Here is a 15,594-nt window from a genome sequence, read left to right as displayed (position 1 = left end):
ATTGCTATGAATGGAACGAGAAAACAAGAAAATGGGGGTAGCCGATATTGCATTAAAAGAAAGAAAAAAAAAGGGAGCTGGCAAGCCATGTAATGCCTAGGGCAGATAACCGGTGGACCATTAGAGTTGCACAATGGGCGCCAAGGGAAGGGAAGCAATCGAGGATGGCAGAAAATTAGGTGGGGTGATGAATGAGCAAATTTGCAGGCACAAGTCGGAATCGGCTGGTGCAAGGCAGGGGTAATAGTTGATGTCCAAAACCTCAAGTTCGTGACATGTTTCCGGCTCTCGTAATCGCTTCTGCCACATGCAGCCAGCAAAAGCATGGCCTGTGAGAAATGTGTATTTCTTACCCAGAATGGGCTGTCACTGGGCGTGGATTTGGACACCACCTATTGGAGATTGCTGGGAATGGCCTTCGTCCTAGTGATAAAGCGATAGCAACAAATATTGCAGGAGCAGTGTAAAATGAAAGCTGTTGGTTTCCCATTGTTTCTGGCTCCCTCGGTTTCGTATTATGACCCTACCAAGCTTTGCCTTCGATTATTTGAATTCAGGAGAATCTCGTTCTGGGTACTTCAGCTCTTGTGCAGCATGTGGCAGCATCACAGTATGCCAAAAGGCATGGTCTATAAGACTAGAGCATGCATTGCTGTTGCAACAGCAGTATGCCATAATCTCGGAGGCCATGAAAAACTGATGCAGATGTGCAGAACTTTATTGCAGTGTTATGAACAGCACTTCATAACAAAAAACAGAATATGTTTATATTGATTCCTGACCTTGAGGTTGGAGGAGTGGCTGCACACATGAGCAGTCCTGCTGTTTGCTTCTTGTGTGTGTACATGCATTTTTTGCAGAGTTGCATGAAAATGAATGTGCCGGGTTTGCACCTTGCAGATCTACGAGGGGACGTCCCAAATCCAACGACTTATTATTGGCCGAGAGCTGCTGGGGAGGTACCAGTGAGCACACACCAACCAAGACAACCCCTGTGATAGGACCTGGCTTAGCCCACATACTCTTGAAGACAGGCTTCTTATTCCGTTCCTTTAGGCCTATGCCTGTCACTAATAGGACCTTGATACAAACCCCAGCACACTTGTTTCTGATGAGCTGTGAGGAATGCTCCAGTTTCCAGCAAATTATGTGTGTATTGGTGGAACTCTTAATATTTTTACTTCTTGCTGTAAAGGAATAAAAAGGACGTGCCTCACTTCTTGTTCAGTGAAATTTTATTTGACATTCATGTGCTTCACATGTCACACACTAACAAGCAGTTTGAACACTCGTATGTACACACTAAAAATAAGAGCACATTGAAACTATCCTTAGGTGTTGGCTTAAAAGCGAGCATTTAACCAACAGTATTATGTTTGAAAAAGACGTAATACAAGAAAAGTACGACAGTCAACTTTCAGCAAGTGTTTACCACAATGCTCTTGGGGGTTTCCGATAGTAGCTCAGTGCCCGTTCAAGCACAGCTTTTGATGCTAGTAGGATCAGGTTGAACGGCTCAGCTGAGCCTTGATGCATATTTAACAAGCAGTGGGGTGCTGCAGCAGTACAGTTGTAATATGTTTGGTTACTGCGATACCTTACAGCATGCGTCTGAACTAGCAAGATGTAGTAGGGGATAACTAAATGCTGCATGTAAGGTTCATCATGTAGTTTGCGTTACCCTCCTGCATTCAGAGGAGAGCAAGTGGAAGGTGGCAAGCAGTAGTTGGGACAGGAAAATGGCCAGTACTGTTTTTATTCTCAGTGAAAGGGTGGGCAGCAAGGCAGGCAGCCATCCGATGGCAGCAGCGGGTTGAAGCTCTCTCGAGGCTGCAGCTCGACGGTGTGCACTCCAAGCGTTGTGCTGCTGGCTGGCTTGCACCATGATGGGAATGTAATTGGGCAAGACTAGATGGTACCAATTTAAGGTGTCTGGCCAAGTCTAGCGTGCAGGTCAAATTGAGGAAGCATGGTTTGGGTGATTCCCAGTCAAAAGCCTTACTTCCCGTTGGAAGCTGGCACGGCCTGCCTGAATGAGGCTGGCCTGCGCACCACGCCCTGTGCCCGATTCTGCCCAGCATCGGAGTAGTCATCATCCTGGTCTGCAATTGGTGAAGCCTGAGCCAGGGCAGGCACCGATTGGGGTGGTGGGCTGAATCGCCGCTGGCCACTGGGAGCAGACTGTGGGAGACATCAAGTCACATTAATGTTCAAGAGCAGCGTTGTGTCAAAATAAAAAAGAGCCCCACATAGGGCGCCATTGAAAACTTTGGTTATACACTGGAAGCTATAGAATGACGTCTAAGCAGCATTTTGCCGATGTAATTTTTTCACATCTGTTCATAGAGGTCGGCTTCACTGCCAACATATGCCTTCTCCCCCTTTGCCTCGTCCTTCCATGCCTTCTGCCATACTGTTTCCCTCTTCCTATGTTTTCTTTTTTTTTTTTGCTGCACACTTCCAATGATGGTACTATGCGTTCTGTACTGAATGAGTAACCCACTTCACGTACCAAAATCGTTAACATTATAAGCAGTGTGTCGAGGCATTTATGCACGTGACCTTGACTGCTGTCCGGCTCTCTCGAAAAGGGCACATGGCACCCTGAAAATAAGCTGTTTTTGCACCTTGCAGCTGTTGATACTTAGCATAGATGATCGCCACCACGCGACGACTACGCCGCACTTGTCTGTCTGCATTGCCCAGAACTGGTGAGGGTAAACCAGTATCTGTGGTGGTCCAACTGCGCCATTTTGCTACGATTTGACTTGCCTGCTCCTGACTGCGCCCACTGAAGTGCCATTTGCGCCAACTGTGCAATTTTCCCGTTTTCAGGGCAATGCAATGTTTTCAGTAGGGTTATGCAGCTGCAGTCAACGACCGATTTTTCGGACATGCCCGATAATTCAGACTCCTTTGTGGCACCGCCACGCCATGGTACCCCATAGAGTCGCTGTATCCCAGACAACACACAGACATCCTAAGGATGTTTGATGGATGTCCCGGTAAGGATGTTAAGATTGAAGGTATGTTCCCAAAATGTCCTACGCTAATCCAGACAACCTCCCATGTGAAAAACCAATAGATGTCCCATGGAGGTTCTGGCCGGGTCTTTTTCGGATGTTATCTGGATGCAGGATGGTGGTTGTATCCCAGGCTCCAGATGTAAAATGGATGCCATTTGTCACGCTTGTTCTAGGCACATGGCGGCCTTTGCATGCAAATGAGTGGAGCTATAAAACTTGCGCAGCTTTATTGCAGCTTGTCATCAGGCTGCCTAAGTGCGTGAATTTTGCGAACAGCCATCAGGCCCCAAGAAAAATATATCCTACCACGACCACCACCGGAAGTGCTAATAAGGCGAGAACAGGGAAATCTGCACATTCTGGTGAGATTTGCGTGTTACATTACTGACAGGGAGGAAATGTGATACTTGTAATTTGTATGGGAGTAATTGTCCCTCAAGGTGTCCATACACTTCATGTGTTACCAATGTATGGCCCATCTGTGTCTTTTGTTTAGTCTCGAAAACACAATGCACAGCTTATTGGACCGTTTTGTGCGCGGCAGCATTGTGCATGTGCCAACACATCCTGATAATGTCTGCAATTGTTTATTGTTGGGACTTTGCCGAATCCTACATCCCATGGATGCCCATGGGACGTCTTTCATAGGATGTGAAATGTTAGGATTTTTTTGTACCGTCCGCGGGATGTTGTGCGTTTCTGGGATAAGACCGCCTAAAATTGCGGACGCAAAAATACTTAGCCTTCCGATTTCCCGGACTTTTTGCCATGACCGCAGGTCCGAAAGGACATTGATCGAAGCCACCACCGCTGCCATTTTGATTATCTCGCCACCTCGAACAGGCACTCTAGCACACAGATCGGCTGGCGGCGGTAGCCACCACCACGGAAACGCTAGGCATAGCTACTTCGACATTCGCCACCAAGCTTCTTGCTATCCGGTGCCGTGTTTTTGATGAAAAAAAAATTCGCCGCTGTTAAGAATGGCACCGACTCCGCCTTTGTAATCATCGCTAATGGCTTCGAAGCTCGGAAAGCACGACGCGTTGCATAATGCCGGTTCGCGAAACAGCTTCGCCTCAATACAGAAGTGTTAAGCGGGAGACACACGGTACGATTCGGTGTCCGATCCGGCGTTCGACGCGCCGGAATCTGACCATTTTGCCGTGCCGAAGCGCCGGACCGGACGCCCGGCGTGCGACAAACCAGGCAGATTTTCATCGTCCGACACATCGTTTGGCCGCAGCCAATGACCGCGGCTGGCATGTGACGTTCTCTAACGTTCCCTCCACAGAGGCGGCGCCGGCAGACCGGTTTCTCGCCGTCTTGTTTTTTTTTTTTTCCTTGCCGGCTGCAGTTTGTTTCCGGCGCGAAATTGGGGGCGAGCTCCACTACCGGAAAAGCTGGCGCCACTGTCGGCGGGACGTGACATGAGGGATCACGTGGACACAGCCGCTGCTTCGGAAGCACCGAAGCGAGCTGAAAACGAAAGTTTAAAGTCCCACCTGCGCTGCGGTTCTGATTAAGTGGTGAGGCTTTCCCGCCTTGGGTGTCTGCTTGACAACATTTGTTATCACTATAGTAGGTAGTGGCTGCCTTTGGAAGTGTGCAGCATGGTAGGCTACTGCTTGGTGCCGCAGTGCCGGACGAACGCAACGGAGCCCGGTGTCAGCCTTCGTAGCCGCAGGACAAGGAGCTGTGTGAAGCTTGGCTCGCGAAACTTAGAACCGGCAGACAGCCATCGGCTACAACTCGGGTACGCAGCAAGCACAGACGCTAGGAAGATTTCTGCTACTGCGCCGGGACTGCGATGTTCGGTGAGTAGCAGAAAACGCGCACCGAGACGCTCGCCCGCGCTCGCTGCCCGGCTAATGGCATGACGATTTGGTCTATGAACTTGTTGATGCTAGATACTGGCAAGTTCACTGGAACGGAAAGGGAGCGGTAAGACGCACATTAAAAAAAGGCATGACATATGGTCATTTTGTTATGAATTAATGCACTGGATTACGAAAAATAAGCAGAGGGACATCGTACGCTGAGAAGACCGATAAACATACAGTGTCACGCAACTATATTGAAATGTCCAAGAATTTAGAAGACAAAAAAGATTGAATCGTCGCGACGGCACATCACAGTCGCCGTAGGCGTCGAAGTCTCTGTAATGAAATTATTTTTGAACAGTTCTGATAGCGTCCACGCAACGATGGTTGCTTGTGTACTGTCAAATGCTCATATGCTGCGGCCTATAAGCCCACGGCACGGTGCGAAAATGCGCTCACAGCGAAAGCAAAACGTGCGCGGAAATGCATGCAGACCCGCAGTCGGTCGCCGCAAACCCGTGCGATCGCTGCATTCATTTAGGCTTCATTCTGTTATGCGCCATTTGGTTAAATCAGACCGTCCACTATAAGAACATATTTCCCATAGTTTGCGCTCAGCGATTGCCGACCTTTCACGCAAGCCGGTTCGGGAGACTTCATCGCAGCGACCGCGCGCAGTGACTTTCACTGTACGTGTTCGGTAAAGAGATGGCGTCTGTAAACGGTTCTGTGCTTTCAGTTTGCCCAAGATTATTATATCGACAGTCAAAAACTTCCCTCGTTTTGAGAGTACTTACATGAATGTACAGAAGGGCTGCTGTGTGGTGTAATTATTGAGCGCCGTAAGCGAAACCTATGAGAAGCGCTCCGCGCATGGAGGCGCCGCGTGATTCCTCATACTACGCAAGGGCGGCGCTTCCGACAGATATTTCAGTAAACTTATATCGAACGTGTGCCTGTTCCGCAAAGCAGCGCTTAGTACACTAGTACCAGAGCCCTACAATGATTTTGAAGGACTCTGCTAGCACTAGGCTACTGGCGAGACCGCGAGCCGCGATGCGAGGGCATCTCGCAGGCAGACAGCACACGCGGAGCGAGGCTGCTCGCTTCGCTTGCACTTTTACCCTTCGCAACGACTGTGTCGAGTAAACTAATTGTTTTTAATTATGGCCGACCTAAGTGTACCGTGTTAATCGTTTTGGCAAAAACAAGCGCTCTTCGACGAGCTCGGGCTGCACCGCAGGCGCTGTCGGCCGCGGCGTCCGCCTAGCTAGGCCTACCGGCCCTATCGCTGGCCGTCAGTGGACGTGCCGTCGTGTTCTGTCACTCGCAGGGGCATCATTTTATTGACAGTGTTTGCGTAAAGCGAAGCAGTGTTGTGCAGAGTCGTTTATATTGCGTTTCTCGACATGAAATCTATGAAGTCTTCCGAGCGTACAAGCTGGGGCGCTGGATCTGGGCGAGCTCGCTCGTTCGGATGGACGTACCGCGTGTGGCCCGAATCGTCGTATGCCTCATGCCGGAGCATGCAGTGCCGCACGTCGGATCGGACGCCGAATCGTATCGTGTGTCTCCTGCTTTAGGCGGTGAAGCATGCCAACAGTGGGAAGAGGCAATTGTCACGAAATGCAGTATGTATTCCTTGGTTACACACGCGTGCACGAGCACCGATACGCCTAATAAGTGTGCTGGCAGGCATTAAGAGCTACTTTGGACGTGCCTGTGGCGATTTGAGCCCTTGGGGACAGTAAAAGGCATGCATTCGATTTTTAGGACTGCCCGATTTTCCGGACGTTCTCGCGGCTGAAAAATCCGGCGTGGACTGTAGTCAACTAAGCAAATCGATGTGGGAACATTTAAACAATTCAGTTCGCGACTCGATTATCTGGTGCTCTGTTTTTCGTATATTTGGTGAAATACTCGGCTGAGGTGGACGTGTTGCACGCAGCCTTACCACGGCGCTCAGTAGGTTTTGGGACAAAAGAAAATTTAATTCTGGAGTTTTTACGTGGCGAAACCACAATCTGATTATGAGGCACGACTGTCTTGGACGAGGGTCGTCCGGGTCGTCAACTCCAATACAATTCCTATACCCGACGCCGACAGAGGGAACGGCGACGAAAGCAGCGCCTATGTGCAAAGACCGGTTTTCTACTGGAAGGCACACAGATCGTATCGCATGCGTGTTCATGCACTCAGATTCACGCGTTTTCACATGCAGTTCGGAACTTTCGATCAATCTGCGAACTTCTGTGCGCGATTGCAGTAGTTGCCGGCTTCGGTGGTTATAAAAAAAAACACGGATGCATGATCTCAGAACCGTTCGCCGGTTAGCTACTTATAAGCATATTAGCGGCAAGCTTTCCGCGACGGCTTATGGAAAGCTTGTTGGTCACACGGGGCCTACAGCCAATTTTCGTAATGGCACACCGCCTTGGCCGTTAGGTCTAATCGGTATTACCTGGAAAGATCGGTTCGCTATCGACGAGAAATGTTTTACGCCATATCGACTTGTATCTATTCGCAGAGGTCACGCGGGAAACCGACAAACGGCCTCACAACGAACGCAAGTGTACGGGATGGTACGAACGTTATTCTCCGTCGTCATCACCATCTTTGCGACACACCGCACTTAGGCATGTCATCTTGGCGCCGTTCATAGACGCATAGCCTTGTCGAGCTTCTAGCATTGTTATTGGGCGTAATACACATTTTGTCTAATGCGGTAAAGCATATCAAAGCACGTCTGTCATTTGTAAGGCACATAAGACATTTGTCATCACATTTTGTCTTGTGCCTGACGGCGCACATTGTGCTGGCTCATTTGTAATTTTATGTCTGCCTTGCACCAAGGCACATACCTTTGTTCTCGTTAGCGTACAAAATTTGTTTGTTTACAAAATTAAGTTCCTTGCCTACCCAAATGTTTGCAACATACCTTACGAGACAGACTTATTAATTGGTCGCTGTCGGCTTTGTCTTGCTTCGCTATTGCTCAGCACTCACTGATTGCACAGTAATAACAAGCTTCGCCAAAGGGCTACGGATTACTGCTGTACTACTCCAAGTGTCACCCGCCGTGGTTGCTCAGTGGCTATGGTGTTGGCTGCTGAGCACGAGGTCGCGGGATCGAATCCCGGCCACGGCGGCCGCATTTCGATGGGGGCGTAATGCGAAAACATCCGTGTACTTAGATTTAGGTGCACGTTAAAGAACCCCAGGTGGTCGAAATTTCCGCAGTCCTCCACTACGGCGTGCCTCATAATCAGAAAGTGGTTTTGGCACGTAAAACCCCATAATTTAATTTTTTTTTACTCCAAGTGTTCCAAAAAGACAATTTTTTCTACTTCGAAACTGCTCTTAAACCGCGCCAGAGCGAAATTTTTCCTGCTCAAAAGATTGCTCCGAATCCTAGGCTGGCTGGACCACCATTACAGTATTTCTGACGCCACGCTGATGAATCCGCTGCTACCAGCAGACGATGGCAGCCAGGAGGTTCGCTTCCGGTCAGTGTTTAGGTGGCTAGAGCTGAAATCTCCGACAGTGCCAGGCAGCTGGGTCACGCGACTGTGCCCTTCGAAGTTACAGTTACGGAATAAACTTGACACGTTGTCCATACGTATGGATTACGTATAAGTGCTGGTTTTGGCGTAATATTCTGAATATTTTAGCGTTACAAAAAATGAATCGTAGCAACCTGGCTACGCCTTTGCGGTTGCCACTTTTGTCGCCATGGAAAAATATAGGAGGGGAGCATTACGTCACGCAGCCAGCCTTGGCAGGCGAACGCTCCGTAACTCACAGTGGCGGCTCAGCACGTGATCTCGTTGTCGAGATCACGGAGCAAGACTCGAGATTTGCTGAGACATTTGGTTCGAGTAGCTATGCGAGTATTGTTTACTCGGTGCGCGCTTGTTCAGCTGCCCTGCCGTGGCTCTGCCTGCAGAACGGGAGCACTAAAACCAACCGCGCACGTACCATTTCACATGTTGGGCCACCAGGTTTGGCTTCAATCGCATTGCGGTATGCCTCCGCCTATCTTTTCCCTTCCTCCATGTTTGTCACCCATCTTTTACTCTAGAGTTATAGCAGCTGTATCCATAGAGTTTCACGCAATAATTACTAGAGGGAACTCTGGCGCTGCAGTCGCTGTACCACCATGGGAATGACGGGAAGTACATGGATTTGTCTGATCTTCGTGCTTGTGGATTCAGACGTTCTTGGGGCTTTGTATGTTACGCTATATAAATCTCATTGTCGTAAATTTCAGCGCAATCTATACTCTTCCAAGTCCAGAAGACGCCGCGAACACGCACAATTGCTATTAATTACAACGATTGAGCATGTCCAGGTGGCCAAATCGAAATGCGCCAAGCGTCTCAAGGCACTGGCACGCCCGCGATAAATTCATAGGGGCGTTTCGTTCGCTTGTCGATGCATGCGTCCGTGGCTTAATGGTTTCAATATCAGGCTTCTGTGCTAGAGTTCCCGTGTTCGAAGGTCTTGCCGTCGGACAATTTTAATTATGTTTATTTAATTATATACTACGCAGTACATTGTTGAAAATGGCGAGTTTACAAAGTCGTTTGAAGCCGAAACGACGACGTTTAGGCGAATCCACGCACTTCCCATGCTGGTACAACCGCCCTCATTGCATCTCCCGTAGACACTAGCGCCAGTGTTCCCTCTATAATTATTGTATGAAACTGTATGACTTGTGGTACAGTGAGCTAGCATAGGGCTAGTGTGCCCAGAGGCGCCGCGTATGGAAGCCTTCCCCCAGACACAACGACGGCTCGTTGCGCTTGTCATGTTTCTAGCTTAAATAAAGGTCCTCCGAGGTCGACTATTGTGTGACAGGGTCTAAGAAGTGCCAAACACAAGGCCATTCCACGCCAACTATCCCAACCGTGGCGCTCAAGAAAAATAATTTCTCTAACAAAATTACGAAAAATTTACGCGTAGCAGTACTTGAACAGTATTTCCGCACAATATTTTGAGCGGCAAAAAATTTTGGCCACATGAGCGCCATTTGAATTTCACGAATAGATGGAAAACCAGGTGCGAAAAAGAAATTCGCCAAAAATCGACCGTTTTGCGCATTATCTCAAAGTTTGGGGTTTTGCGTTGTCTGAACATTGTTCTTTCATTGCAAAAGAGTTTCACAAAATAGCTTTGTGTTTTTTACTGCTTAGCACCGAGGTGAAAATGCGCAAATTATAGCGTTCTTGCGAAATTTTTTACGAAAAGAAGGTCAGGGGAAGAAACCCGGAATAGCTTTCATAGAACTGCCACTAAAGCTCACCATCTCCTAAAATTTTATTTTCGCCTATGTGATGCTCACAGGCTCCGAAATAAAAGCCTGAATTTGGCAAAAACGCTATTTTGGTCCATGTTTAGAGGTTAGTAACACACTAAGGTGGTCCATAAAAAAATAAGCAGAAGAGCGGTATCATTGAGAAGAATAACAACTTTCGCCACAGACATTTTTATAAAAGCAATTTGCGTTTTTACTGAGAAAATTAATTTTTTGAATTTGTGTCCCACCATTGCACTTCTTTGGTTCGTGCTTCCACTTCACCTGATAGCATGTTGGCGGGAAATACAAACCAGGGTGGTGCACATTGTGGTCTGTGTGGTGAGGAATGAAAGCCGATATCACCAGAATTTCGTAAGAATTTGAATCTTGCAGGTATGCTTCTTAAGGTAGATGAAGATTGCGCACTTACATGCAACTGGAAGTATAGACCCTTTCACTGTTTGCAAACATAGGCGCTGAACGGCTTCCGGTTTTGCTCATTGACGTAGCCCGCTAAATTTAGCGAGCAAGAAAGGCATTGGCTGCGATATCGAGAAGCAGGAGTGCGTTAAAATATCAGCCCGCAGATTTTCAACACTTCTGTACATAACGACAGTTATACAAGCAAATGTTGCCGTAAGTTATACGAAATATTGCAGCGACAAGCGCTCTGAATAATTAAAACTGAAACAGCTCAGACAAAAAACAAGCCTTTAAACGAATGCGTCGTGTGAACTACACAAGCTGCATTAAAGTAACGAACAACACAAAGTTCGACGCACACGCTAGGCGCACAACCAGCACAATTGACAACAGCAGATCGACGGGGAACCCTATGCGACGGATGTTGGCGGCGGCGCTGCTGTCGCATGGCCTCCAAGTGCCGGACCTTTCCCCACTTTCCGCCTCACGGCAATGCATGGCGCGTGCCGCCCCTGACCACACTGCCCCCTATCTAGCACACTGTAGTCACGTGGGAGTGTGAACGTGCGCGGTGGCGCCACTTGAGATTGCAATGAAGGGAGCCTTCATGAATGGGGACCGTGTTCTCGCACGCTCCTTACCGCAGTGAAGCCATATAGTTATGTCATATAAGCGTAGTAGCCACACTATAGACTCGGAACGCTTTCTCTAATTTTAAGCGTGAAATGCTCTTAGTGCCCGTTATCGGCCACCTTCAAGTGACCTTGAGCCAAAAGCCAGAGCCGTTATGCGGGAAAGTTGCGAGAACAAAACGAGATCATCCGGGTCTCTGCCACCCAACACTTTGTACAGTACCGCATTACATAGGCAAGTTACTGCCCAAACAAGTTAAAAAAGATATTGCTTCCGAGTTGTTCCCTAATGTTTGTTCACAATATCACTCAAACTGTAACTTCTAGTACGCTAAAGTTTTACTGGCCATTTCTAATGGCGACGTTGAAAAGGCAGATACAGGGCACCATTGTCATCTTTTGGCGCTGAGACAGGGTTGTCTGTGCTCTTTTGAACGCCAGCGGTCCGTGAGTTCCGCGGCGCGGGTTTTGCGCTGCCTCGTGAGATGAGGCTCTTTTAATCTTCTAGCTGTGCAGTGCGCTCTGTCTCCCTGGCATCTTTCGCTGCCTATTGTGCCTCCTTCAGCTGGTTTTCTCCTTCCAGCTGGACAGCGTCCATATGAACAAGTGCACAGTATGGCGTGGTGCGGTGTTCCGTTGCGAACAGGCAGTACATCCATTTTAAGATTGTGGCTAGCATCACTCCAACCCACGTGCTTTGCCGGTGTTGCCATTTCATGCTTACATCTACTCTCTTTTACGGGAGCGCCAGCAATTTTTTTTCGAAGTTTATATGGAAGCCGCATATGGTTAAAATGTTTTTGTTCGATGTGTTTAACATATGGAGGGGCGTCAACTGGTGCGTGAGCTCAGAGCGTTGCATAACTCGAAAGCAGGGACTCCGATACCGGGGGGAGGTACAAGGAGGTTGGAGCCCTTCCAGAGTTTCAGCCCTTCCCACACCCTCTAGCTTTCATCCCCGCTCCTACTTGCCTGTCATGGCCCTGTCTACTGCTTGTTGCCGGCATGTCGAATAAACAAAAAGTTTGTCATCAATTCATTCCTCTCCCTGTCTCTCGTGTTATCCTCCCCTTCTCTATGATGTCGCCGGCGGGTCAAATGGGCAAAAAGTGGTGTTTGATCTACCCTCCATGTCGGGAACAAAATTTGTCAAGGACCTCGCATGCGGAGCTGCCCAAGTGAATGCTCAACTTTCCAATGGGCAGCAGCCGTCGGTTCCTTAATCTAAGGGGTAGCAATAAACTGTGACGCTAACAAGTAAGGAGCTGAGTATTGTGCAACCACCGCACCCAACTCCACAAAGTTCGCTTGAGCACAATACGTGCTGGCATTCAAAGTGTCTTTAAGGCCCGCATCTGACATGTACCGTCGACAACACGTGCAGATAACTAGAGTAGACGTGCAGAATGAAAGTATCCGTTTGCTATCTCGGCGCAGTACGTAACACCGGAATATAGCGTCGATACGACCGTCTACCTGATCGAACCTCCACCGCAACGAGCAACCTCAATTACTGTAAAGAAACGTGATGTCGCGACGATTATCTTCCTTCTGTTATTCGCCCTCTTTCGTGATTACGAACGCATACTATACAAGTATGCGAATGCGGCGTGCTTCGTGAAGCACCGTCACAAATCGCGTCACGAATGACACCTTGACCGGCGCATTCGTCGTTCGCCTGAAGGCCAAGCGGTGAACATGCGACGGCGAAAGGACTCTCGCGCAATCTAGAAGTGAGCCCATTTTATGTAAACAAGGTGCTACATCTGCGCATACGGCCCCGCTTGGAGAACCACAGTGACAAATTTGCATGACCGCGACCCGTTTGCACGGGACGCATCCTAACAAACGATGGTTCACATACCTGCTAAAAGGTGCCGAGAACAAACTCTGTATTTGTAAGGATTCACAGTGAGCTGATCCGCGCATGCTGATACGGGAGATCGCGATATGGACCCACGACAGCGCACCATTTATTCCTTTTGCGGGACGCGTGCTCCTCGCTTTGGAGTGGGCCAACACCGGCGCGCTGCTCGTTCGTGCGTGTACGACGAAGCAGGTAAAGAATGGGGTTGCTTTTGAGCAAAGGGCGACTTGGCACTGCCGTGCACGATTGCCAAAATTGTGCTCGGGTGCTCAGCGCAGTGCATGCTATCCACGGACTGGTTTTTTTTTTCTTCACCAAGCCCGAGGGGTGGCCCAGGACTCCTTTAAAGCCCAACCTTTTGTTGAAACGGATCAGTCCGCAAACCACCAGAAATATTTTAACGCGGCCTCCCCATTACGGCGACAGAAGACAGATGAAATTCTACGCTGGAATGATGAGCGGCAACGGAGCCGGCTGTGGAAGAAGACGACGATGCTCGCGCAATTGCTGATGATGATAGTTAATGATGCCAATAGTTTCCTCTTGCCAATGAATGACTCACACCCCCTTAAGCAATGGGCGGTGCCAGCTGGCTGTAGAAGGAGACGACGAGCAGTGGTGGCACGAGCGCCTACATACAAGCTAGTTACAGAAATGCCCTGGCTTCGCTGTAGAATTCTAATAGACACATCTTATTGGTTTCTATAGCTTTCATCTTATTGGATTATGAAATTATAAACCTAATACACCAATAAAGCTGATAGCCTGTTCGTGAACATGTGAACAAGCTGATAACTTGTTCTATTGTATTATGTAATAGACCTTATACATTAATAAAACTGAAAGCCTGTATTGGTCTATTCGACTACAAAATAATGTGCCTGATACACCGGTAAATCTGATAGCCCGTATTTGTCTATTAGCTTACAGGTGTATTGGTGTAGGTAGGAGCGCCTTGTACCAAATTTGTTTGTTCTACGAAGGTGCACTAATTTTTCATTCTGCTGGTTTTCGCTGGTTTATGTTACTGCTTATATTTCATTTAACACGCATGATAATAGGGCGTTAATCACGCGGTCATCATGGCGTAACAATGTTTATGTAGTATGTCTTTTTTTTGCTTCCTACTGCAAGCCGTATCAGGCTCATGCAGGAGGAGGTATGTTATACAGGTAGAAACGTAGAGGTACAGAACGAAAAATAACATATGCAAAAGAACTTTGCAAAACAATTGCTATTGAAAGTCTAACGTGTTCACAGCTGCAGCATGTCCCTTGTATTTGGGACGCTTTGTGATATTTGTGTGAGATATGGAACGTAAGGCATGCTATAAGTGTTCGTCGAGTGCAGTTGGCTTGCCCCGCACGCTTGAGTCTGTCTTAATATACTTTTGACGTCTCTTTGTAAAAACAGCATCGCATTTGTTTGCTCGCTCCCTGCACGTTTCACAATATATACGAGAAAAAAAAACTGGTCTTTCCATTCTCTCGACACACTATGGCTCATCTTGCATCGAAGAGCAAATGTAAGTCGCTATAACATGCTCGCCTAAACGGTGTTCAAAGAATGGATTGGAATTGCCTGCCGGCCCACTACTAAACCATGCATACTTGAATCGACCCAGTGAAATCGAGATGAAATACGTGAAAAAATTCAACAGCCCTTCCACTCTGTGAAGAAGGACGAGAAGCGAAGCTGTGGTGTACTTTACCTCAATCGACGCATCTATGTATATATAGGCATTATTATTGTTGTTGTTGTTGTTGTTGTTGTTGTTTTTGTCGTCCCCGGTTTGTGAGTGGTGCGCTGGCTAGCACTCCCAGGGTTAGTTCTAGTAGCAACACATAAATACCCCGGAAAGTGGATGGGGAAACGGCGCCGCGGTAGCTCAATTGGTAGCGCATCGCACGCGTAATGCGAAAGACGTGGGATCGTTCCCCACCTGCGGCAAGTTGTTTTTCATCCACTTTCAATTCAGTTTATTTATAACTTCCATATTTCCAATCAGTAAGTACAAGTAATTTCTCTTGTGTTGTCCTTAATGTCTTTGTTGGCTTCTTATAATATCAGGTATGTTATAATACTTTTCATTCTAGAATTTTTTTTGTATACATGTGTTTAATCTTTTTCTCTTCATCAAAACTTCTCTACCTTGTACCGCTACTTGTGCCTGTAACAGATCCGGTCGTATTAATGTCTTCGCTTCATTTTTTCCATCAATACTTTAAACGTCTCTAGCTTATCTCGACTGCTGACTGGTTCATGCTTCCGTCCACTTTAAATCCAGCGCTTCAGGAAGGTGTGCGTTACCCACGGACCTCACTGGATGTATGCCTTCGCATTCCATTAGGATGTGCTGAGGGGTCTCCGGAGTTTTGCTTCAGCATACACATACCTCATCTAGTTGCGAATATTTTCTCCGGTATGTTTTTGTCCTTAGGCAAAGAGCTCGAGCCTCAAATAGCAAGGCACTTCCCTTCGTGTAGATTTTCCCTTCTAATTTCATCTAATTCTTGTAAATCTC

The 15,594-nt window shown here is 47.9% G+C and overlaps 2 protein-coding genes across 3 annotated transcripts in view; one reads left to right on the top strand and one right to left on the bottom strand.

The window, feature by feature from the left end:
- Mcad (Medium-chain acyl-CoA dehydrogenase) overlaps positions 1–1,216 on the top strand; it is a 202,467-nt gene extending 201,251 nt beyond the window's left edge. For both annotated transcript variants that reach the window (XM_050168534.3, XM_050168535.3), the window contains exon 13: positions 901–1,216. In XM_050168534.3, coding sequence (XP_050024491.1) covers positions 901–969 — 69 coding nt within the window. In that variant the 3' untranslated portion in view covers positions 970–1,216. The remainder of the gene's footprint in view (positions 1–900) is intronic.
- Positions 1,217–1,726: 510 nt separating this feature from the next.
- LOC126518762 (protein obstructor-E-like) overlaps positions 1,727–15,594 on the bottom strand; it is a 33,170-nt gene continuing 19,302 nt past the window's right edge. The window contains exon 4 of the mRNA XM_050168537.3: positions 1,727–2,181. Coding sequence (XP_050024494.1) covers positions 1,999–2,181 — 183 coding nt within the window. The 3' untranslated portion in view covers positions 1,727–1,998. The remainder of the gene's footprint in view (positions 2,182–15,594) is intronic.

The sequence above is a fragment of the Dermacentor andersoni genome, chromosome 1 (genome assembly GCF_023375885.2).
Source record: "Dermacentor andersoni chromosome 1, qqDerAnde1_hic_scaffold, whole genome shotgun sequence".
NCBI classification, from domain to species: Eukaryota; Metazoa; Arthropoda; class Arachnida; order Ixodida; family Ixodidae; genus Dermacentor; species Dermacentor andersoni.
The sequence above is the reverse complement of the archived record's forward strand: the minus strand, read 5'-3'. Positions and strand labels throughout refer to the sequence as shown.